Source organism: Haemorhous mexicanus, chromosome 2 (assembly GCF_027477595.1).
Source record: "Haemorhous mexicanus isolate bHaeMex1 chromosome 2, bHaeMex1.pri, whole genome shotgun sequence".
Classification (NCBI taxonomy): Eukaryota; Metazoa; Chordata; class Aves; order Passeriformes; family Fringillidae; genus Haemorhous; species Haemorhous mexicanus.
In genome coordinates, this window is record NC_082342.1 from 54,324,369 (window position 1) to 54,351,288 (window position 26,920).

Sequence of the window (26,920 nt, forward strand, 5' to 3'; positions counted from 1 at the left end):
AAATAATTTAAAACAACAGTCAATCTATTTATGAAAAAATTTTTCAGCTAGGAAAAAAGTAAATGAAAAAAAACAGAGTCAAAGTAATTATCTCATGGGTTGTAAGCTCCTGAAAAACACATTTCATTTGACAGCATTACTGTATAAAGTTGTTTATAATACTGAGTTATTTGTTAAAAAATATATGATGATAAAATAGTAATTAAATCACACAGTATTATATTGATCATAAGTTATTTTTCTCTCCCATGTCCTCATTGATAAAAAACTGGGGAGACATCTAGGGGGAAAAAAAATTCTCCTCAATTTCTGCACTCTGCATTGCAGGAAGGTAACAAATGAGAAAAAAAGTAGATTTTAATTTTATATCAAAGAAACCCTTGAGGTGGAAAGTTAGGGAAAGCTGCATTGGTTTGTAGCACACAAAATGTCGCTTGAATTTTGCTGCTCAGTAGTTTGATATACTCATTTGCTGATGCGAAATGACGAGGGCTTAGAAAGCAGGGTTTTGTTTTTTAGCTGTCTGCAGACCTAGTGGGGCCTTACAGAACCCAGTCAGCAGGTCATTAACTCTGGAGAAAACAGCTTGCATTAATATGCTCTAATCCGGTATAATTAGTCAAATTACTGCACGCCGACCGGCTTGTCATGTGTTGTCAGATTTGGCATGCAGGCAGGATTGCCAGGGTCCCTCTGGAATGCCACCCTGGATCAGGGAGAAGGACTCGTTTGTAGTAGTGGATTTCTTGATGAGGAAAGCAAATGGAATAAGCAGCCATGGCCTTACAGAAAAGAAAAGAAAGGGAACAAAAAGCCCCAACAATCAAAAAAACTGATTTGTTATAATTTTGTTGAGAAATAGGGAATTCGTATCATGGGAACCATTCACAGTTGATACCTGCTGTTAGAAATAGGAGCTGTTCAGTTGCCTCTTATAACTTCCATGTATCTAACAAAACTGGAGATCCGCTGTGCTATGTAAGATTAGCATTCATAAAAAGATTTAAAATAAATAATTACAAGAGGATCAGCTACAAATTACCTACCACACTGTGACACAGATTATTGAACTACCAGCGTGTGTGGGTGCTAGTGTGTGTATGTGTGTGCTCGTGCGTGTGCATGTGCCCCTTTTTCCAGTACGGGAGGAGGTTATTAAACTATAAAAGGGCCATATTAGCATAAATTTACAAGAGCTCTTGTTCTGGCGGCATGATAAAAACCTGTGTTACCTTTGCATTAACACTGAATTGCTTGTTGTGCTTTTGGCAATGACAGATAAGTCAGTGTAATTCCCCATCGCAACGGAAATGATGCTCCAGATTCCAAACGCATCCTGAAGATGTCACTGACAATAATCTTCAAAGAACGGCCAGAGAAAGTGGGCTGTATGTTTGCAGGATGATATACTGCAAATGACAGGAAGAATTATGTGAGTGAAGACGAATCTGTAACATATTATTAAGCAATTTCACGAGAATAACAGGGATAAAAGGATAATGGATGAGGGTGTCATTATTACCTTCATGTAGAGGGAAAGCAAAAGCAAAGGTAGAGAGACAAGATTAATTGAGGAAGGGTGAAGCATTCATTGCTCATCAGCTCTTTTGTACTCTCTGCTCCTGAAATTCCAGACAAAAAAAAAAAAAACTTGCTCAGGGCTGCATTTTAATGCAGCTGGCAAGACAGAGCTGAAAACTGACAGGGCACTTTTTAGTCACCTCCCTGCTTCCATAAACACACAACGGCTATTACTCCTGGAGTCTTCCTGTGATCAGAGCAGTAAACTGGTGGGATGTCTTTTTTTTTATCACAGCTACTGCTTTTAATTGTGCTTCTGAGCTCAGCAGTTTTATCTGCCGATGGTGTGGAACTGAACAGGTCGTTCCCTACACATTGTTTGCATTGCACAGTTGCAAATGGAAGCAAACTGTACATAATAGATGTCAGCAGAGGGGCTTCTTCTGAGCATAAAGGCAAGCTGGGGTGTCCTGTGACATTAGTGACAACATAAAATTATGCCAAGGCATTGAGGTTTTACAGGTTTTAATATACAAGGTGAAAAAACAGGAAGTCATTTGGCACTTGGGCAGTCCAACCCTGCAGTGTTAACTCAAGTATAATTCCTGTTGAAGTCAAGATTTGCTTACTCAGAGAGTTATCACTGGGTCAATAATTCAATAATTTCAATTACCATCCTTATTTTCTATACATTCTCCAAGTAGCAGCTGATTTTAGCAGCAGAATATGACTGATTCTGTACCAGCAGAATACAGTTTTTAAAACGTGCAATTTGCTTTTCAAAATCTTGATATAAAACTACAGTTTTAAAAGCCACTATAATATTGTATAGATACAGAATATTTTCGCCTGTTAATGACATTATCTCTAGGTACATTTTAATTTTAAAACGGAATGTCAGAGACCTGAATAATTAAGAGCACATAGCTGTTTGTATTCTGATTATGGATTCTGGGGTTTAAGCCTTCAAAGAGCAAAGTATTGAGCCTCCTTAATTTTCTTTTCTATGTTTATTTAAGAATAGTGAATTGAAGTAAACAGTTGTTATTTGTTTTATTTTCCTTAACTTATTAAATTATTTAATTTTTAAAATTATTTCAAAGTTTTAAAATTATTTCAAAGTTTTATTTCAAAGATTAAAATTATTTCAAAGTTTTAACACCAACAGAAAAGGTAATAAATTAATTTTTCATCTGCTGACTGTTAGGGACCTTTTTGGTGTAAGAGAGACAGAGGAAAGCCTCCAGTTTGGTAAGAAAGAAAAAAGGAGGAGGGGGGGGAATATGCCTTGATTGATTGCTGTTTCTAGAAATAAATAATGTGGTTTGATTTCATAAAGTTGTGTGTTTCTTAGACTGAACGATTCCCATACAGGAAAGGGCATATACAGGATTTCAAGTAGAATAGCTAAGGTCAACAGCACAGGCCTACTCACTGGCAGAGTCTGGAGCTGAGATACTGTGGGAGAAGGATTTTTTTCTACTACCTTTTGTGCAATGAGTTAGGTTGGGAGGGGACTGCAGTGAACTGTAGTACATTTATTTATCATTGACAAATATGTGTGTGAAAAGTGTAGATAGCAGTTTTGGCCAGTGTTATGCTTTGGTATATTAGCACAAAAACAAGAGGAGGTTGTTTCAACAGTGTGAATTTTGTGGAACTAAATGATGCTGTAAGGAGCCTCACAGGAGCATAGGACTATTCTGGTTCATTACAAAGATTTTTTCATTAATGTGCAGGATCTTAAGCATAGACCTTGCACAATATCTATTGTAATAACCTGCTTGAGCAACGTAACTTGGAAACTGGGTCATCCCGCATGGAGAAGACATTTCTGTGCTTGATAGGTCAGATCACATTCCTTTTGGTGGATTTTACTTTGTTCTAGTGTGTAGTACAGTTGCTATATAGAAAAGTCTAAAATGACTGTCATTATCAATAAATAATTATCAATAGATGATCAGTGATAAGATAACCCTTGTGAATTTTCCTATTTATGTTCAATGGATTTGTTTCTAATGCAAATTCAGACTGCATAATATATCTGACTGGAGGTATCAATTTCAGTCTTTTATCTTCTATTTTAAATTTAAATTCAAAATGTATTGAACTATTGTAATTAGACCACAGTGGCAGTGGCTAGACAGCTTAACATCAGTGAGGTCTTTTCCCAAAGCATGTAATAAATTTGTGGCTCAATAAGAGGATGTAAAGATTCTGCTCCTAGCTCTCACCTCTCTTGTCCTGAGGAAGAGAATTCAGTTGGTCCATGCCCTACTTTTCACTTAGCTTGGCCTATTCTGTTCCTGTGTAATATCAGCAGTGTAATATCTTGCAAAAGATTCCTGGGAAACTCCAAGAATCATGGAGGAAGTGGGATTCTAATTGTGTTCCTCTTGTCCCATCACTGCTTGGTGTAATGTTTGTTTGACTTTATTGAGCCTGTGTGTTATAAAGGAGAAGGAGGTAGAGAGTGAGGGCATTTGGCCTCCAGAGATTTTAATTGGCTATGACAAGCAATGCTCAAAAGAGCACAGCAGAATTCTTGATGATTCTGTATTTAAACTAAGCCATGAAGAAATCTATTTAGCTTTGCAGGCAAAATGCAAACAAAAAAAATTTGCATATTTTTTCCCCTCCACTCTTTCACCTACCAGTGTTTTGAAAATCCTGTACACCTTTATTTTACCATGTCAACATGTGGCATATGCCTCAGGTGGCTTACAGTCACTGGGGACTTTATGCAACCAGGAAAGAATCCTGTTTGACAATGAGATTCTTAGATGAGTTTGCTTGACTCATCATTATAAAAGAAATCTCATCATTTTATTCATATATTGTTCATACATGGGCTGAACTAAGCAGGGTGGAACCCACTGTCTTTATAGAAAGTTTTGGACAAGTATCTGAACTGATGTGTTCATACTAAACAGAAGATTAATTGCCCAGGGAATTCCCCTGTGCAGAGAACCAGAGGGATGTTCTGACAAGACATAGTGATGCCTTCATTGTAAGGCATCAACCCTTTTCAGAAATACACCTTTCTTTGTATGTACAGAATGCAGTGATACTGTAAAAGATCAGGATATTATGGTTGTCTTTAGTCAATGCAATGGCCCTTCTCTTTCTTTTATTGCTTAATCATTTGAAGAGAGGGATTTTTTCTCTTTCTCCCTTTTTCATTTTGTTTAGTGCTGCTACCCCCACTTTTTAATTATGTTTCTTCAATCAGAGTCTCATTTAATCCAAAGCTGCTGAAATCAGTGGAGGGATGTGGAGCAACTTCAGTGGGTTTTGGATAAGATGCAGTCTTGTAAAAATCAAACAGCTCTGCAATTCTCATCAAACCTTTTGCACTTCAATGTCCATGAAAACTCTTCGATATTGAACTTTGGGTTCTGGAGGCATGAATGTACTACTATCCTCATTGAACAGGGTCATTTATCATTGAAGAGAATTCCGACAGTTAAAGAATACAAGTTCCATCTACCTTGAATTGTGATACTATTATGTTATTACTTGTACTACCAGGAGTTATATTTAAAGTATTTGTTGAGATATATAATGTTTCAGTTCAACATTTTAATTTCCCACTCCTTGCCCTCTAGTGGACAAAGGAGCTCATTATTGTCAGATCCCGACACATCTGGGACAGTAATTGCCCATAAGCAGGTTTCTCTTCTTTAAAAAAATGATATTTTCAAGTAAAATATATTTGATGTTTTTTTACTCTCTAGTTGGGGTCTATTTAGTTTGTTTGTACTGAGGTGGGAAAATATTACTTCCTGGTGTTTTTCGCTGTATGCTTCAACAAAACTAGAAAAGTTTTAGGAGTATTTTGCTCAGTCTCATAAATAAAGATCTCAGCAGGATCAGACAGACTCTTCCCATATTCTAAATTTTTAACAATAAGTTTGAAAAGTCATTTTTGTGGATTCATTCCACTATAAATGGCAAAAAGTATTTGAAGTGTTTCGTTTTTTAAAGAACTAGTTGACATTGTCCGTTGTGAAAAATTTATAGTTTTTCATAAATATTAAAAATACCCAAAGTTTTCCTGCTGGCAGTGAAAGCTGTTCCAATAACAACCAATTGATTTTTAAAAAGCTCTTCCAAAAATAATGTTTTCACTAGATTTTTTTTTTTTAAATACAGCTTGACTTCCTTATTCTCCATGGTAAATATGCTACGATGTAATGATGCAGGGGACTTATGTCAATGTTTTACAATTGTCTTGGAAGGTTGGAATGGCCAAAGGGAAGGTAACTGATTCCATTCACTGAGCCATTTCGCAAATTGTTGTGGCCTTGTTTTGTTTATGTTTCAGAGACTTTTAAATGAATCATACCATGGGCACTTAAGGATAATTGGTTAATACCAAGCAGGAGAAATGCATGTATTATTTCTTCTCCTGAAGCAAAAAGGCTTTTCTTCTCAGCTGTTCCTTATACATAGGGGAAATTTTTTTTCATGGAACAAGCAAGTAAGGTCACTCTACAGGTTCCTGATAGTGGGCACCTGTGTGTCAAAACAAGTTTAGACTTTCTGAAGTACTTCCAGATTCTAGTTCAAACTTCCAAAGGTAACAGCTGTTAAGAGCACTCAGCATTTTTGAAAGCAAATCAAAAAGCAACATTAATATTTATAGTATCTAATGTGTCTTACTTAGATACTGCTTTTGGAATGACAATATTAAAAATTCTCATGTATTTTCTGTAGTGTTAAGTTTTAAAATTATTTCTAGTAATTTGTGTAAAACGGATTGCTCTGTCAGGAATGCTGACACAGCTCATTCAATTAATTTGCTGGAATGGCATAGAAATAAATGTAGGAAAAAATTTCTTCCAGTGCAGGCTTCCTCTCCATATTTCTGCTATATCTTCATTTTTCCTAATGATTTTTGGCAGAAGAGGAAGGCAAGTGATTGTGGAAATGTTGCATTGCTCTACATTTTGGAAGGGTGTCCTCAGACTTGTCTTTGCTTCCTGCTAAGAAGGAGAAACATTCAAAGGAAAAACACATTTTTTAGCAAACATTTGAGAGTAGAAAATGGAAAAATTGGAAATACACAGAGGAAATAATGCTTTTTTAGGTGGAATGTATGGTTTTGGCATGTACAAAAATGCTTTACTACTATTGCATTCAAAGAGGATATATAGATTTAAATTACTTTTGTGCGCTAGCTAGAAGTGAATATAACATTATTATAGGAAGTGGTGATTAACATTAGCTTTGGATAGAAGAATGTTGGATGCTTATAATGATAGAAAAAAGGTTAATATTTTAAAGTGAGGCTAAAGGTTGACAGGAGAAAAATTGAGTTAGTTTGCGAAAAAGAAATTTGTTTCTTTAAGTGAAAATTGGGGTCAAGAGGCCAGAACTCTCTGCTTCAACATGAATGAAATAAATTAAATAATACCACCATAAAGCAGCAGTGTATAAGCTAATGATTAAATGGTGGTTTTGAGAAAGATGCTGTCTATGAGAAAAAAATCTGAAGGAATGCTCTTTCAAATCATTGGGTTTGTTTCGTTTATTTGTTTCCATTGTTTTAAAATAGAACATCTTTTTTTTTTCAGTTGGATTGTTTAAAATTTATGCAGAACCTTTAATTATTAACAAAGGTGGTATGCTGATTTTCAGAGAAAATTAGTTTTAATAATTTCAATCTATCTAGCAGAAATTTCTGGCATTTCATATGGATGTGCTTTTCTGTAGCACTTCATGGTGTGAGGGATTAGATGATATTTTGCCATCTTAAATCAACAAGAGTTGACTGTGTTTCTTTGGTCCCTGTATATTGAATAAAAATAAGATATAACATCAATCTGTAACTAGTCATATACCAAAATATACCAAATATAGGAGATAGGAAATCAATCAGTGTCATTCCCCTTCATGTCAATCTATGTCTTTGACAGGCAGATCTGTGCAGCTAGTTTACTATCATCATGTCCAGAATGGCTTACCATTCTTTCTCTAATAATAGGCATATTTTTCTCCATTCTCTTTTACAAATTAATAAAAATAAAATTCCTAAAAAACAAAACAAAAAATCCCCAAAAACAAACAAACAAACAAAAAAAAACCCAAACAGTCCTGACTGTTAAACAACATGTTATTTCCTGCTCTCTGAAGGATTTTTCCTGTCTAGGTAGCTATGTATCAAAATACTAATAGTTTTCCCGGCAGCACTTGCTTTTACTGTCACACTTTTTCAGATTTTTTAAGATGGATAGGGGATTGCAGGTTCAATTATATTTGCATTTGTACCTATGTTCCTTGCAGAAGTGCATTTACATCTAGACTGGTCACGGAGATATTTCCATTTGTGTGTGTGCAGCAACCCTCTTCTGTTAGACTTTTTTCTCTCAAGTCTGCAGATTGATTATGAATAATGGTCAGCTCTGCTATGTATCCTCCTGCATGAGTTTGCAGATTGAGTCCCTAATGGGGTGTTTTAGGCTTTGCTGGAAGGCTGGGAATCACCCCTTCTCCCTGGCATTGGCAATGGCATCAACTTCATCTGGCATCAACTTCATTTTTCTTTGTATCAGCTTTATCTGTAGTCTTTAAACTGGGAAAGAGATTATTCCTTTTCTTTTTCCAGGAATGTAAGGTGATGCATAGTTGAATACCTAATACCTCAAAATGGAAAAAACAAAAGAAAAGTCTTATTAGTGCTCAGGTTAAAAAAAAAAAAAGTTAATGAATCTTACTGATCTCATTCACAGAGAAGCATCAGAGTGGCTGTGCCTTCAGTCAGCATATATTTGGCAGCTGAATCTAGATATTACCCTTCCGTCTGGGGTCATAGTTTGTCTTAAAAGAGTTATGTATGAATTTTCTCTAAATTGTAGCAGAGGGTCATGAATTAGTGTCTAAATGTAGGCTTGACAAGATTATTATAGTCTGTATTTCATGCCAGAAACAAAGATGAATAGAGATAGCAAGCTTTTAAACAGACTTTCTGACATCTATAATGTCAGCAGAGAGTGAATGAATGGCAGGATGTAATAACAAATCTTCATTTTTTATTATTTTATAGGGATTAAATGGACCTATGCTCATTCATAATTTCTTCCTAAAATAATTACTAAGTACTACATGAATCACTCATTTTCCATTCTAGTTCACTTTCAAATAATGCAAATTGTTTGCTAAGATATGCATACACTAAGATACATAGACCAAAAGATAAATATACTATGATTTACATTTAGGAGTAGATAGGATACATGTAGTGAAAACTTTGCATTTTCATTTTAGCTGATGTTTATTTTTGAAGTAAATTTGTGTCTAGACCTAATAATTTTTTTAATGCCTTCTAGGGGAACTACTTTTTCAAGTTATTTAAATGATAATTTTCAGCCTCTCTTTCTATGGATTTACTGATTATTAAATTTCTGGAACAGAGATCTATGTTAGCAATTTTTGATTATTAAATTTCTGGAGCAGTAATCTATGTTGGCAATTTTGGAATGAGAAAGATAGGATGCCTACCAGTATACTACTCCCTGTTCATGATAGCCCTTTTGAAGATACATGTTTGAGTTTTTCCTTTTTTGTTTATTTACAGTCTGTGTGCAAATAGGAAAGAACCAACTGTGTTGAGGCCAAGGGCTTTAATACTTTTGTTTAAATTTTTATTCTTATTTATGAATATTCATTCCCATTTCAGGAGTACAAATAGTCTTACCATTTGTCCTTTGTCAGTTTTTGCCCAAATGAAAATGCAAACCATGGAGTGATGGGTATGAAGAGATATAATGTTCACTGAGCCCAGTTGTTTTGAAATAAGAAAAACACATACCATAATTTGCGCATTTTCTTAAATATAGCTTCACCAATGGTTGCAGATAGATTTATGTCTATATACATGTTGGAATACATGTGTGTATGCATAGGAATAAATGTAGCAAAAACATATCCAGATGTCACAAATACCATCTCATTTTCCCTTTTTTTTGTAACTGCTGGTGCTAATGTGTTGATCTTCGTGTTAAAAGAAAGACAGAAACAGTTCCACTAAAGGAAACCAGCAAGCAGTGCTAGCAGCTTTAAAACGTGTTCCCTGCATCCACTCCCCTTCCCCGTGCCAAAATAGGTTTGTAATTAAAACAAAAAGCATTGTTCGATTCTATATTGTTTTTCCTTTCTTTTAATTTTTTTTCCCCCCTTTTTCTTTTTCCTCGAGCCCATCCTGTCAGGCTGCAAGCGTGAAAGTTATTTTCTGGTGGCGTGATTAGATTGGGGCTGAACTCTCCAGCTGGCAGGCCTGTCTGTGACTGGCGGCGGCCTGTCCCCAGTGCTTGTCATCTCCTGACATGCCTGACAGGATGGGGACAGCAGCCCCAGACAGGTTCATTAGATGGTGTTTTCTACAGCTGGGCTAAAAATAAAGAAAAAAAAAAAAAAAAAAAAAAAATGGGGAAAAAAAATAAAAAGGCCACGCTTTGTCAAGGCCCAAGCTGTGGGGGCCCTTCTTGTTGGTTTAAACCAAGGCCTTGTTTTGACAAATTCTGATCTGTGCGGTTTTTAGATTTTCTGACACATTTTTGTTTTCTTCCCCTTTGGCCTGCGCTCTTTGCACTCTGCCTTGTTGCTGCTTCAAAATCCTAACGCTGCCTTCCCGGGAGAGCAGGAGAATGCTTGTGGAGGGCTTGGAAGAAAAATAGAGCGCTACAGTGAAACAGCAATAAGTGTTCATTTCCATGGTGATCAGCCCAATGGCACAAAAAACAACCTTGGGACTTTCAATAAGCCAATTACAAGAAAGGTTAAGGGGTTTATAGTGCCAGAAACATGCCATCTACATGAGAAAATAGTATCATTACCAGCAATCTATGCTGTTAAATACATTGCTGTCTGGTGCTGCCAGAAACATAAGCTGTTTATGTTATTTTGGGAGTTTTGGAAGCTGCTAGAGTTTTCCAATGGTATTGTCAGGCTTTGGTGCAGTACATCAAAAATCTGCATGGTTAGATTATGAAACAGTTAAAACCAGTAATGATCTGAAAGCGTTACACATATTGGATGTCACAGTGTTAACCAGATGGGTTCAGACTATGAATTTGCTACAGATTTTTATCAGATTTTTGCTTTAGATTTTTATCATAAAGACAAAGGATTTGTACATGGCGTATAATTTAAGAGTCTTCTATAAAATTTTTGAATATAAAAAGATAATACTTTGGGGTTTTTTCCTACTGCAGTTATAAAATGCAATTTGATGTCTTTAATTTATGAATTAGTGGCTGTAGATTGACTCCAGGGTTATCTGCTGTTTTTCTTAGGCGTGTCATTTAATTCTGGATATTTTAGGTAGCAACTACATGCTGGAATGCAAAATGCTACTAGCTACAGGGGGAGAAAAGGAAAATATTTACTGTTTTGCTTACTTTGCCCTTCTCCTTAGGAGTGAGGAATGCATAACAGCCTTTATTTTTTTTGCATTTAGCTGCTTGCAGTGTGAGCACTGTGGTTGCAAACCAAGCCCTTCATTCACAGAAATCCTACCACTTACCTTTCCTTTGTATTGTTAGTTACTGCTGCTTTAGTTCATGGTCTCTATGACAACTGTTTAAATTGGGATGGGCAACTGTCATCTGGAGTATTACTGAAAGAAAAGTGTTAGTGAGCACACAGTTCCATAGATAGAGCATTTCAATATAATCCAATTTTAATTGAGCTCCAGAGACTTTGATGTGCTGCCGAAGGTTGGGAGAGAGCTATTCCAGGGAGAAATTAAAGCAGCCCGGCAAGGCTTCACTACTTCAGACTGTCACCATTTTAAATAAGCATTAGCATCAGACTTAACCTTCCCCTATGAAAGATCTCACTTCTTTCCCCCTAGGTTTTTTTTTTTTTTCCTTCAGTACGTATAAAGGCAAAGACACTTTCATCTTTTTATATACATTTCTATATTCCCTTGATTAAGTTTGAAAAGCATGTACTGGACCTGAGATGCATCTGAGGCTGTCTATTGGACCTTGTATTACAGTTCATAGAAAGAAGTCAAAGCAGAGTGGGGATTATTTTGCAACAGTCAAATGGCATGCGTTGGATTTTCTCTCGAAGACTGCTCTCTAAGAGTAACTCATCATTATACTACAAAGTTGAGTGGGGACTTATTTTAGCTTGGTTTCATCATTAATTCCCTTTAATGTAAATAAAGAAAATATTTCACTGGAGATTCTCTGACTGAGAAAATTATGGTCCTTCTATAGCTAGCTTTGTGTCCACTGTCTGAGTTTTTTTGTTGTGGTTGTATGGTTTGTTTCATGCATAAGAGGCAAAATAGTCATTTAACAGCTAGAATAACAATTTTCAGACTTTGTTTTTGCACAGTTAGGGGATTAAAAGGTGACTGAAAACTTCTGAACTGTTAAATTAAAATTTTTGCTTCATTTAATTAAACTTCTGTACCATTTTCTTTTTCACATACAAATGTATATACATATAAAAAAACTCTAAAAAGAAGGAAATTCATAATAATATGTTAAAACTGAGGATCACTGTGCATTTTCCAATATATCAATTTACATCAGACAGCATTTCATGTTTGAGAGCTAAGACACTTTTATACATGACGCATTTTCCTGGCTTTGAATTCACCCTTCCCCGGACTCTATTTTTTTTTTTTTTTTCCACTTCTCTTTATATCTGATTTCCTTGGCTTTCAGTGAAAGTGAAGCAAATTTGTGAGATGCTGAGATCACTTCCTGGACAATCTCAGTACTCTCAGCTTGTGCTTCAAGCAGTGGCATTTGGCATACTCAGTTGCAAGGAAAGGATGCATCTTGGGAAATTGAGTCTATTAAAGATAGATTATTACATAGGGTGCTTGTATTCTTTAAAAGAAATGTGATATGCATTCAATCCAGACTTAATGGCAGTAGAAATAGAACCAATCACAATACAGATCACAATACAGGCAGTAGTCTGTCTATACAAGTTGATAAGGTTTATTTTCTTCTAAAGTAAGTAGCCTGTTCCCAAAAAAAAAAAAAGGTAAGAATCTAGTAACTAAATAAGAAAATTTGAATAGTTGGCTGTTCTAATAAATTTTTAAACATGGAAATATCTAATCTCTTTCTGAAGCTTGTGTTGAATCCCATTTTATTATTTAATTAAATAAAAGTTAAGGAGCAATTAATTGAGGCTATATGAGAGAACCCTTTTTGACTGGGATTGGCTCACCTTTTCATAGTCACATAGTACCCAGAAATCCATAAAATTTAAATACCTTCTGTGTTGAAGCCGCTTATAGTGGACAAAAACTAAGGCACATTCATACAAAGTACCTCTACATGCTGACAGGTGCTGCAGTAATTTCATACTGGGAACCCGGAGTTCACCACAGGAAAGCCTGTGAATATGCCCAAATTTATGACATGCAGGCTTGCATTCCACTTGGCTAGAAATCCAAAGAGGAGGGAACTGTATATCAAATCTGCTTTGTGCAGACGTTGGAAGGCTAAATGTGTTCCCCAGAATCCACTTTTAGTAGCCAGCTGAGTAGTTGTTCTTAATATTCTTCCTAGTTTTCATGAACATTTTTTCTTTAGAATTGGACCCCACCAAATATTTTATTATCTATAAATCTGACATTTAAATTGTTGAAATTAAAAGAGTTGATGGTTAGGTATGGGAAAGGAGGCATAGAATATACAGAATGCATATACAAATAAAAGTGTAAGTCTGGCTCCATTTATTGAAATAAATAGAAAAATCATTTATGGAGTTTATATACACAGCTTACAATATTTGATACATATCAATATTTGTAGTTTTTATATATTCTGTGGAGTTATTTACCAGTGCTTAGTTATGGTATGTGATAAAAATATGTTCTCTAAAGTAAGTATGGAATACATAAATACTTTTTCTGTAATAGTAAAGCAAAATAAGTATAAAGTGTCAACTAATTAAATTAGTATTGAGTAACTGCAGGCAGTTTGCAAACACTCCAAGTTAAAATTCTCAGAAACTTTGCTATTCTTTCCTGGCACAGACTTAGTAATATTAGTTAAATTCTGTATATAATAATGAAAAGTACAGCAGAATTTTGGTTGCTATTGGAGCTGCGGATTAGGTTTTTCCCAGTTCTATAATTTCTTGTCTTTTCCAGAGGTGCAAAACAAGCTCATCTTAAGCACTTTTTAGTTGGATAAATAAAGGATCAGTTGGTATTGCAATATATTATGAAGAAGAAGATACTTTGATGTATGTTCACCATTATTCACAGGCTGCATAATTGCAACTTTGGGGCCTTAGAAGTTGACATAACATAAAGTAGCCCTGAATCTACTGTAAATTCAGACTCCAAGCAACCTGATTTCCAGGAGTCACTTGTACTCCATACCCAACCCGTCATGACACAGCTGTGTCCAGATGCAATCCTGTGCCATGTGCTTTGGGCTGACCCAGGGTGGATCGGACCCACTATGGTCCCTTCCAACCTGACTGATTCTGTGATTCTTTGAGCGGTTGAATTTTGAATTTCTTGAGGATTTTGCTTGACTGTTACAAACTATATTGCAGAAATTTTGGAGATTGTGAGGATCTTGTAGATGTATAATATATATCACTGAAAAACTAAAATATTTCTTTTTTGCATATAAAAATTAATTTTAAATCTATTGCTAAAATTTCAGGAGTAGAATGGGCTCTGATTATATTCCTAAATATTGGGACTAATAAAAAAGCTTTTGTATATGAAGTCAAAAACAAAATATTACTGGCTTTTGATCAATCTTATATAGGAAGAGATATTAGGAACATAAAAAAATTAAGCCTGGTAGTAGAAAAAATTGTAGTCTATTGACTTTTATAGATCTTAAATCGTGTGCATTCTACACTAAATAAATCAGATGTGAAACTGTTAAAATGCAAGATGCTTTCACATATCTCCTGTATGACATTAAGTTCATGTCGTTAAAAAGAGGGACATGCAACTGTTTTTCTGCCTTCACTTGGTAGGAAATGGGTAATGTTTAACAAAACCCAATATTTACACGTTTCCTAAGACCAGTTATATATAATGTTAAGAATTTATGATATGGTACATTTGAGCATTTATGCATTTTTTTATTGCATTACACTTTTGAATAAATATATGCAAGTTCTTGGGAAAATAAACAATGAATCAAAACACGCAGAGAATTTTATGATGGCTTTATTCTTGGGAAAGAACACATCACATTTTTAGGGATACCATACATTCTTTATTCCTCAAGCTATTTCTATGGTTTTTTGCTTCTGCTGCATCTTTTCTCAGCTAAAGCTCTCAAAAATTCAGTGAAATCCACCAAAAATACAAGTTTAATAAAGCTGCATTTTTTGTCAAAGAACTATTTATTGAATAAATATCCTGCTTTGGTTTCAACTCACAAGCATTTCGTAACACTGTGTTCTCCTTGAATTTTTAGGTATTAAAAGTCCTTTCTTTCAATCGCCTTACTTTTATTGAGGAGAATGCACCATTTAAGAGAAAAAGAAGCTCTCTGTTTTTATTCCTTAAAAAAAAGTCTGGTTTTGCTCAGATCATATCAATTTTATGTCTTTTTTGGCGTGCCCACTAAACTGTAATTTGTGTGGTTCTAATTGAATTAATTTGATTGCATTTCACTGCTGGGGCAGAATTGCTCAGAGCAATTTGAGTCTGAGATCACCACTCCCCAGTCTGGATTATCTTTGAGCACAAAATGTAGAGTGAGAATGGAAACATAGTTCTGTTAACATTTCTCACTAGATTTGAGTCTGACATCCCCTTGTTGCCAAAGTCAACAAAAAATCATTTTAAACCTTGTGAGGTAAGTGACACAATCTGCTTCAATCCTGTGTCTACCAGAACTACTTGTGAGATTTTGCCCCATTATTTGTTTCTTCAACCTCTGTATTTGGAGTTGGGCTGTGCTCCAATATGGCTTTATGTGGCACTAGAATATATTTGCTTTCTACTTCTCCACATGTTGGTGATGGCCCCAGCTTTATTCCTGGTTTTAAAGTTCTTAAATCAGTGGAGCCTCTGCTTAAAACAATAATTGCTGAATATGTTTGAAAGTAGAGCCTAAAAAAGGCCTCTGCCTACCTTTTTTAAGGTGATAACATCTATATCTTCTACCTCTTCCTGATGCTGTTCTTCCCAAGAATGTCAGTCTATAGCTGGCATTTCAGGAGTTGCCTAAATTGACAATCTGTTTTCATTTTGCATAGAAAGAAAAACTTTTCAAAGGCACAGAGATCAAAATTAATGATAAAATAATTATTATTCAGAAATCTGTTTGCACTTATATTTAAAACTATACATTGGTGTTTCACAAATGCAATATTAGAAATGGTCCGTTTAGAATACATAAAATTCTGGAGTAGGGTTTGCTTTTTTGCTCTAATTACTTTGCTGGAACTACTCCTCAAAAAAATCCCAATATCCTCTCCATTCCTTGCCTAAAACACAAAATCAAAACGTGCAAAACCATTTTGCTTATGAAAGGAGGAAAATGGCCTTCAAGTGGACCAACTTCAAATAATTTTTCACATGATTGCAAATGAATGTGGGAATAAGAGTATCTGTTGCTTTAAGCTGAGTGGGCATTGTTTAAACGGATAGTAAAGTGGGTATGCTGACCAGAGAAATCAAATTTAGAAAAGGTTTGGATGAACAGAACCTCATGTTTCAAGACAAGGGGCCTCTTGAAAGCTTAAAAAAACATTGGAAGTAGAAGTATAAGCTGAGAATATTTGGCAAGGAAGTAAAGTCCAAAACCACAAAAATAATATCTGCATTTTTTAGATCCCTGAAGAGGGGGAGAAAAATGAAACAGGAGTGCCAATATTTATTTTTAAAAAAAGGTTTTAAAAAAGACTTTAAAACTGATGTGAGTTGAGAAATTATAATGGCACGTAATACTCTGCTCATCCTGTACAGCATAACATTACGAGAGCTACTTGGAGGAAAGTTTTTAAGACTTACAGATAAAGAAACATTTTACACAGAAGCATGTTATAAAGAAGGGGAAAAGAGAGCTTAATGTAAAGTGAGAACATTTTACTAGACCAAAATGTGCAAAGAAAAAATGATAACAGTATTTTTGGTGAGATTTTAGAAGTATTTAATATGAGTATGAGAATTGAGGCCAAAAAGTTGTTCCTAAAGTTGCCTAAATGTATAAAAAAGTAGTAAGAAGTCAATGAAACACGAGGATATTGAATTAATTTGAATTGTCCTCTCTGTCTATTTACATTCTCTGATTCTCATTTTAGAAAAGCAAAATAAAAGGCGTTTCATTATTTGATCTTTCCTGATTTTGAATTTTCCTAATAAATATAACTTCTTTTACACTTGTCTATCTTGACATGATAAATCACTTGTTGTAGTGTACACTTATTTTTCCTGCTAAATCTAAAAGTTGATCATACTCAGTACTTCATCAAACATTTCGAAATTATAAAATGCTCACTCATTGTGGTATTTCATAAAGCCTTGGAGTGGGATTCCGTGCCATCAATGTCTGTCATCTCAATCTGTATTTGAAGTACATGAAGCAATCATGCAGTCTGCCATATACTTATGGTTAACTCTGTCTTGTTAGAGTGTTCTGGAGAAGAAAGTTTGCTGTGTGTTCGTAGGAGCCATTTGTCTTAATCCATGAGAACTTGCATTCAGAATTTTGCATTTTTCTTGCTGCAAATTGCAATGCTAGACAACTTTTGAAAAAACGAAATCCAAATCTCTGACAGGACGGAGTGATTTTCAGTAATCAATTTCATGCATTTCTAACCTCTAAAAGCACACAGTGATGCCAAGCTATTTTCTAAATGCCTATTTTGTACATGGGCCAGGTGCATAACCACACTTCTGTGGCTGGCTGTAGATGGCACTCTGAGGAAATAACCAAACACTGTAATTCGTTTCTGTGGGAAGTTCTCCATGTTTTCTCTGCCATGGAGCATGCTCAGCAAAGGGCACCAAGGGCTTGTCAAAGGACTAGAGAACATTTCCTGTGGGAAACAGCTGAGGGAGCTGGGGGTGTTTAGCCTGGAGAAAAGGAGGCTCAGGGGGCACCTCACCACTCTCTACAACTCCCTGAAAGGAGGGTGCAGTGAGGTGCAGGTCAGTCTTTTCTACCATGCCTGCAGTGAGAGGACCAGAGGAAATGTCCTTAAGCTGAGACAAGGAAAATTCAGGCTAGATACTAGGAAAAGTTTTTTCATGTTTTTTTCACTGCTCATCAAACAAACCCACAAAAAGACAAATATATTACATGTTAATGACACATGCATTTTGCACTAGATATAAACAAAGCTTGAAAAATGTTACAAGTATCAATCAACACTTTCATTGAGAAATCAGCTTAGTTAAAATATCCTGAATTAGAAATGTGGTTTCAAAAGACAAATTATCAACTTTCACTGAAAACAGTGGATTCAATTCACATACATAGTCATTAATGAATTAACCCAAAGAGCTATTTAAAAAGAAGGAAATATGTAAAAATGCTTTGCAACAGACAGCAAAAGTGATCCTTCTTACTGAAAAGTTAGTGACTGCGAATAAGTAGGATTGTACAGGCTGTTTTCCTTGATTTCTTTATAGCACTTGATTTTGTAATTATTTCAATTCCAGAAACAATAATCAAAAGAAAAGGGCCAGAATATCTTTTTGAATGCTGTGTCTGGTGCTATGACATATCAAAAAATAGTATAAAGCAGCAAAAATGAGCCTCAGTACTTAAGTGTTCCTTCTGTGGAGATAATCTAGCAGGAATTCAAGCAAAATGGACGCTAGTACTTCAGGTCTTCTGGTTAGTGCAGAATTCCTGCTGTTAATTAGCAATTCATTATCAATAATTGAATATCTACTGAAGAATGCTTATGATTAAAAATGCATTGACTCTTAATTGAAAGGAAAGAAGATCTTGATTACATCAGAAATAAAATTAAAATAATGGAGCCTTCATATCTGATCCAAATAGGAAAGCTCTTGGGTAATGGTTGTTTCTCTTCCTTAGAGCTTTCCATCTGCATCCCATGCTACTTTACTAACCTAATCTAAATAAGTGTCACCAATAGATGTATTTCCATAGAAGAGAATCTTGAGTTTTAGAGACTTCTTATTCCCTTGTTAGGTGAGAGCTTCATCTTGCTGCAATCAATTCTAGCAAATTGGTATCTTTAAAACATACACAAATTCCTAAGTGAAAAGGTTTTACAAGGAGAAATGAATTTTAAACCAAACAGCTGAACCTGATACTAAAATTGAAAAGTGTGCTTCATTCAAATGTAGATATTGGTTGGTTGTTTTTATTTTAATAAAAACAGCTTATCTAAGATGTACCTAGAATTCTGGGCTTACTCATGATATTTCAACTATTATTTTCAACATGCCTAGGCAGGAGGCCTTCATGAGTGTTTTTAGGAGGAAAACTCATAAAACTATCAAAATAAGGAGTACTGACTTTAAGTATAAACAACCAAGTGTTGGAACTCATGGAAATTTTACTTTCAGATAACTTAGTAACATAATTTCAGTGTAATAGCATAGTGAAATGGTTTTATGAATAATGAAAGATACAATACATAAAGTCTGTAAAATATGTAAAATAGATAGGACTTCATGTCCTATGAGAAAATGAAAATCTAAAAATCATTCTGAAGGAAAAAAAAAGGCATATAAGCCTTTTAAAGGGTTCAAATTCAGAAAAATAAAATTACTTGGAATTGGCTGTTATAACAGCAATAAGAAAGAATCCTGCTACAATGTCAGTAATATCTGCTGTAAATTGTAGATATCTAATAATGGGAGGTTTAATGCATCACAAGAAAATGGTGTAAGATGAATGTTATGGAGGATGGCAAAAATTGGTAGTATATCTTGGACAGGAAAACGTTACAACAGAAATACTGAAATAATTCAGATAATTTGATAATGGCAAGATAATCTGATATTTGTAGGACTAATAGACAGTTAAGAAGAGTGTAATTGAGGACATTAATTGAATTATAGACTCCTTTATTTCCTTTGATTTCCTATTCCATTCTACTGTTTTACTGGAGTGCTATCATAGGTCATTCATTTAATAGTGGGTTGAATGTACCTCTGTGTAGTTGCAATTGCTTTATACTTAATTAAAAAAAGGAGGAAGTAAAAGGCAAGCAGTGTATGATTGGTATGCAATATGTTTTTAGTGTTGAACTATAGTAACTGTGCTGTGGTATATATCAAGACATCATAAATGTATTATTTTGAATCCTCTAATATGTTAATATATTAAATATATAGTTAATAGTAAACATTTCTCTTTACAAAAAAAACAGCTAGAAACATTTTTGATATAAAAAGTGGTTTCCTGAAGTATGATGCTTTGTCAAGGAGCTAATTCTTTGGCAAATTTGCTGGCTGCTGTAGATCTGGTTGCAGCTACATATACGTCAAACTCCTCCCTCTGAGAGACTGTTCTCATATTTTAGCTTTTTAAATGTGGGTGGTTTCCTCAGACTTTCTTCTCTTTAAAACCTGTGTATTTACAAAAATTATGTATCAGATAGCAGCAGAATACATTCAAAGAAGGAGAGTGCTTAAATCTTCAGTGTCATTGTTCTTATCCACCTGAATTTCACACACGTGATACCAGCAGTATCCTAGCACCTGATCTCAATGGAAGAAAATCAAGGAAAATTTGGTTTATTTAGCTTATCAAAGAGAAGGCTAAGCAGTAAGTGGATCAAGTCTGTAATTACCAACACAAGGGAAAGCTATCTGATGCTAGAAAGCTCACAGACAAAAGTGTCACAAGATCTGTCAGAGTTCAAATGAAAAATAAGGTGCAGATTTTTAACCATTGCAACAATTTAGTGTATGAGATAGCATTCCACAGTTGACATGTGACTGAATAGAGGGAGACCGTAGTCTTTTGCACATGTCTGGGTGACCTCCAAAGAATCAAGCTCCTTCCCAAGCTGTGTTTAACTGGTGTGGAAAGCTGAGGTGAATGAAACGGTGTCATCAGCCGCAATGATGGTCTAAGAGTTCTGTCTGTAACTTACTCTCATGTAAGCAGTACAGGGGGAATGCTGTATTCCTCTAACTGGTCTCTGTCGAGGACAGAACTAACATCTAAATGCCTTTCCATGTGCTGAAGCACTTTTTTGTTGTTGCTGTTATTAACATCCTCTCTAAAATAGACTCATCGTGGTTATGAGAAAAAGGCTGTACACCAAGTGCACAAACTGAAATTAGCTTTTTCGTGTATGGAGATGTGCTACCAACTTGAAGCTGCATCAGTGAAAAGATTGAAGAAATACAATTCCCATTTCCTCAAGCATGAAGGATCGCTGACAGCAGCAGCATATGGTCTCCCCAACATTTTCCTGTTCAGAAGCTGGAGGAGGTCATGATTAGGGAGAGTAAAGACCTCAGATGAGTGAGTAAAGCACTGCGAGCTGGTGTATGACAGTTTTTATGTACCTAATGGAGAGCAGAGAAATTCAGTCTCTGAAATGTTCTTTTAGGGAAGGTTTTCATGATATTTCTTTGTTTCACCGAGGCTGCAGTTCTCTCAGTGGCTGCAGCCTAGGTAAAGGCACAATCTACAGAGGCTGGGAAATGCAGATGGGTGTGGTGAGGATCCCCATCCCAAACAAGTGATTCCTCCTAGGAGTGCCATGGCAGACCTCACTTGAGCAGAGGTGCAGGGCTGAAGGGAGCTTGCCAGCTGATGAAAATGATGGAAAATAATTGTTCTACAGTGCATGATACAAGTTAATAAAAATGACATATAAATAAATTGTGTCTTTTTTGTCTACTTTTTGAACATCCAAAATGCTGAAAGAAAAGTGAAAAAATATTATTTGATATTAATATCTAGTCTTATTTTAATACACTCAGTTGAGAAAATTTAAAACAGGAAAAGCAGTGCTAATTTTAAACTATTTTATTTTAAAATATTTTCACAATAAACTGCAAAATTAAAACTGTTAAATTTTGTCCATGGTTTGGAATATTTGATGTATCCAACATCAGAAAAATTATTATGGCGACATACTGGTTTTGCTAATTTTTGTTCTTATTAATAGAATGGGAGTACTTGTAATTTATGACCCTGAAGTGGATGTGAATAGCAAATTATATAATTTTGGTTGTTCTTTGCACAAGACAGCCTCAGAAGTAAATCTGGTATCTGATAGATAACTGACAACTGTGTCATGCACACTGTTGGAAGAAGATAAGCGTAATTGCAAGTGTGTCTGTTTCCCTGTACTTGTTTGGAGAGTTTGAGTTTTTGGTGGCTTTGAGGAAATTAGTTTGATGTGATGTGTGAGAAATAGATCTTTGGAGTATCAGGTTACAGTAATTACTGATATTCTTCTACTCCTTTTTTTGCATTTCTTAAAAACATTCAAGTTCATTTTAAGTCACTGGTTTTAAGTGTTAAAGGGACACGATTAACTTGATTGATGGGTAAAATTTCCTCTGTTCTTATAAAATATTTTATAAAAAATTTCCTGCTAATAACTGTCACCTTGACTTTCTTTAAAGGTCCTTGCCTATACTGAAGGCCTTCATGGAAAATGGATGTTCAGCGAGATTCGAGCTGTTTTTTCAAGACGTTATCTTCTCCAGAACACAGCCTTGGAAGTGTTTATGGCAAACAGAAGTAGGTCATAGTTTGTATTTGTTGCATAAAATTGTGCTAGTGGTTATTTTGTGTTTTATTTATTAATCTTAAAATAAAACTCTGCGCTTCCTTTGATAAAGTGCCTATGGCTGTTCTATAATGCTTCCTCTCATACGTGCTCAGTGCAAATTTTACTAAAATCAGTCATATAAATCAATCTCACTGCTTTCTGTGCAGCAGTGAGATTTATTTACAGAACCTGATCATTGCAATTGGTAAATTCTTCAAATCTTGGATAGGAAATTTACTTTTTCTATTGTCTCACCCTTCTCCTCAATTGTCTGTAAATATTTTAGTGGAACCTATAAAAGGATATTTCCTTTCCTAATTATAAAATGAATTAAATTTAAAAAGTATCAGAGCAAGATATCGATCCGTTCAGTTTTCTGTATCTGCTACTCTGAATCACTGTTCACTGGCTGGTGAGGTGTGTCGTGGTCTTTTACCCGCAGGATCTCTGATGTAAATTTTGATTTCAGCTGGAGAGGAAATGGAACAATTCCTTGTTCCTGGCTGTTTTAAGGCACTAGTTAGAAGAGAAAATGCCATGCTAGCTAATGAACAGCTTCTCAGCCTGAGAAGAGATTTTTATGGTTAATGGTAAAGTGTTGATCCTCTGAAGTAAACAACACTCAGGTCTTCTGCAAAATGGGAGACTTGATGCTAAAATGTTAACCAGCTAATTATATATGGGTGTACAGAATGTCAGGAATTTCTGTTGTACCTTGGATCCCCAGGAGGATAAAAATGGAACTGACTTCTCTCCCCAAATAAAAACCTGAACCTTTTAAAAATACATGCAGGTGAAGAAACAGACTGCTGCAAATGTTTTACTGGTACATATTTTCCTTTCTTCATTTAGCTTCTGTTATGTTTAATTTTCCTGACCAAGCAACAGTGAAAAAGGTTGTGTACAGTTTACCACGTGTTGGAGTAGGAACCAGCTATGGTTTGCCGCAAGCCAGGTAATTTAATTAACATAGTTTTTATATTTTGTGTTTATTGTATTATACAGTTGATATATTTTTTAAATAACAGTGCTAAAACATTATTCCTGTCAAGAAACTCTAGATTTTTTTTTTCTTAAGGTTAGTATGAGAAAAGTTACCCTTTACTTACTATATGGCCTGTTAGTACATGGAATAGAAGTAAAAGAAGTAAAAGATAAAAAGGTAAAAGAAGTAAAGTAGATAATTAGATTTTTTCCTTTTCAATTGCAGGAAATAAGCATCTTCCAATGAAAATGCTTACACCTTATACCTTCAAAGTCTGGCTTCCAGTGATGTTTTATAAATGTATAATCAAATGTTCATCCTTGCTGTGATTTTTATGCAGGATGTGAAACTGAACTTGACCTGTGTTTTGTGTTTGCTGAATGTAAATTATTTTATATATATATGAATGTGTGGGATTTTACTTCATTTCTTATCAGCATAGTGGCTATTTTGTAATTTCCAAATTTTCTTCCTTTCATTAGTATAATGCATTCTTCTTCTTTTCTTTCTGAGGAGCATATATATTTTTGAAAGAACAATTAAGGTTGAGTTTTAGCGACTTTCTCATACTATGGACAACTACAGTTTTTTATTCCCTCATCAGCATCAACATCAAATCAGCCTATGGCCAGAAATAAGGCTGGAAATTGTCAGATCTTATAATATAAAAATATTTCTGTTTCAGGGATAACTGAGATGATCTTCATGTGTATTTCACTGTGTTGGAGGGGGGACATTTTTTTGTTTGCTTTTCAGTGCAGGATTAACTTCTGGTCAAAATGAGACAAAAATAAAGATATATGAGGGAGTGAGGAAGCAGCATGGTATTAACAAAATATGGTGCTTTGGGCTCAGACACCCATTTTGCTTGATTTGGCCAACAAGCCAATGACTTAATCATCAGTGTTGTGTCTGGGATGTGTCTTTCTCTTTCTTTAAGTAATTTCCTACAAAACTAAAACTTCACATTGACCTTGTTTTATCCCAGTGCAAAATGTGGAAATACTCTGAAGTGTCAAAGCATTTGTAGAATTGGAGAACTGTTTCATTCCCAGATGAACATCATTCCCTGTCATGAGCCCAAGAGTCTCATGATACCTAAGGCTTGATCTCCTGAATGTGCTGAAGTCTTTAGGCAAACTGCCAAATTTCTCAAGTTTTCAGTGAGATCAAGGAGAATTTGGGGCATTTATTTGGAAGGCAGATCTTGTTAATATTTGCATTGCTCTTCCATATACTAAAGTTAAAGGAAATGCTGTCTCTAAATGGAAAGTAATAGCATTCTTTTCTGAAATAGAAATGGCCACATGTTCTAGCACAAACAAAATGCAAATTTCTCAATCAGAATTTCGTATTTACAGTGACATTTTTTACTTTTGAAATTCATATCCTTTGTGCATTATTCAGTGAATAATTGTCTGAAAAGTTTGTTGATATATAATTATTTAGAAAAGTTTCACTCTCAATATAATATGCACTTATTTCCATACCTTTTTGATTAAAGTTCAATTTGAATCAAAAATGAGCTTGCTAGCCTTCAGAATATATCTGGCATATGGTAGTGAAGTTATTTTTCTTTCTTTCTTTTTTTTTTGTGTAATCAGGGTATGATTTATGCACAATAAAAACTCATCATCATGTTTCTTTTTCTTTTTTCCCCTGTCTACATACCCTTATTGTCTTCAGTAGGATTGCAGTGGAATAACTGAGGGGAAATCTGGCTCTGTAACTGCTCTGTAGTCAATCTTTTGTTGATGTTAGAATATAATTTTCCTTCCTGTGAATATGTTGGCTCTGGAATGCTAATTTTTAAAATTATGCTTATTTGCATAACTAAAATAAGGCGAAATTATGCTGAGTAACCAAAAGGAGCTGCTGTACTGAGTAAAACATTATCCTTTTTTTTATCATCAGTTTTCCAGATTAAGTTGTACCTTAAAATACCTTAACAAAAGACAATATTTCTGGCTGTTTTGCTTAAGTTCTTTAGTTCTATTTCCGCAAGTAATATTTCCTCTGTGATACTACTCTGATAAATGTCACCTAGAGTTAATTACAGTATCATAAAGTTTGCACTCATGATGGAGAGGAAACATTCCAAAGAAGTAAATTACTTTTAATACAATACATGGCTTTTAAGTGTATTTCTGTTTTCCTGGTGAAATCCTGGAATTAAGAAAGGTAAAAGGAAGTAGAAGTAAATAGAAATATTTATGATCTAATAGCTCAAAGGATTAGAAGCAGGTGAACCATGATGACTTCCTAAGACTTTACAGTCCTGCTGTTCAGAGCAAGTCTTCAGTTTGCCTCTGCTGCCTTTCCAAAGAGCTTGTTTAATGCTTTGATTCAAAAGAGTTCAAGTCTGTGCTTAATGTTACAAAGAAGTAATTACATCCTAAAGTCAGTCACATGTTGAAGACGTCAGTCTGATTTGGTAATCAAATTAATCTGTCTTTGATAAATGCATTTTCACTGTTCCTGAAACATGTTGCATTGATTGTAGTTTCCTTATGACCTTGCCAAATGATACAACTGGGCAAACAACACTGTGCCTTTTAACTTCTGCAGCTCTATTTGATTCTACATAGGTAGAATAATATCCACTTTTTTGGCATGGTATTATCAGACTACTTTTTATGGTTCTAACCCCTCAGTTGTTAGAGAGGACACACACATTACTGATGTCTTTTTATTGAGGGCAACATCACAGCTCAGAAACCAGCTGTGAGCTGCCCAATGGTTTCCTAGCATACTGAGATCAAAGAATTAGTAAAAGATATGGTATCTTTGCCACTAAAGATACTGACACCTTCCCCTGAAATGCTGTGGGCTATTAATGCATTAGAGAAAACAATGGCTTCAGTTAATAAACCCAAGAAATTAATTTTTTTTTTCCTGTAGAAAAAGTATTTTGGCTGTTACAGTAACTATATTTAACATCAGCTCAGTTCTGCCATGTCAGCAGCTTGCTGATGGATCACCAGATCTCAATACAGCTGGTTGCAGAAGTTGAATTATGTGAAGGGAGAGAGATATCAAAACTAAGATTTTATGCAATCAAAGTATAAAACACTTTTTAGAACTTGGATTAAAATGAATGTTGATGAGTTTTTTGCCTTTCTTTGGGAAATTACTTTCCCAAGTCTTTATTTATTTTTTCCTCTGTAGAGGAGCTACACAATACATGACATCATGCAGGTGCACGATACTTAAATATTTTTTGTGTGAGATTGCATTGTATCTAACTAAATTAAAAGTGACTGTGAAAGGGTGTGTGCCATAATCCACATATGGAATATATAACATCCTTTCCTTCACCAAAATGGCCTGAATTGTTTTCTAAATAAATTTAAATGTATAAAAATTGAAAAATTGGATCATTCTGTTTTACATCAGTCTTCTGCAGTTCCCATTTTGAGTAGATGTTTCGAGGTTCTCTAGAAGCAAAGGAAGCACATTCATTTGTGCATCTTCATATTGGTGATGGCATATTGAAGAAAAAAATGGTTTGATCAAAGTTGGGTGGTTTTAGCAAAACAGAAAACAGTGGGTCTTCCTGTGTTAGCTGAAACAAGCAGGTGTGGAACCAATTTATTGTGCATAATTTCTTCCAGTCTCTGCTGAAAAAATGTGAATCTTTCAAACACTGTAGATAAGGAGTAAATAAGGATGTTTTTAGTATATTTTGATTTTCTGTAGAGTTCACTCAAATCAGGCATTCAA

At 34.9% G+C, this 26,920-nt stretch overlaps 1 protein-coding gene across 6 annotated transcripts in view; it reads left to right on the forward strand.

The window, feature by feature from the left end:
* Nucleotides 1–26,920, forward strand: part of NBEA (neurobeachin) — a 454,976-nt gene that overhangs the window by 334,257 nt on the left and 93,799 nt on the right. For all 6 annotated transcript variants that reach the window (XM_059838861.1, XM_059838862.1, XM_059838865.1 and 3 more), the window contains 2 exons: nucleotides 22,064–22,181; nucleotides 23,065–23,167. In XM_059838861.1, coding sequence (XP_059694844.1) covers nucleotides 22,064–22,181; nucleotides 23,065–23,167 — 221 coding nt within the window. The remainder of the gene's footprint in view (nucleotides 1–22,063; nucleotides 22,182–23,064; nucleotides 23,168–26,920) is intronic.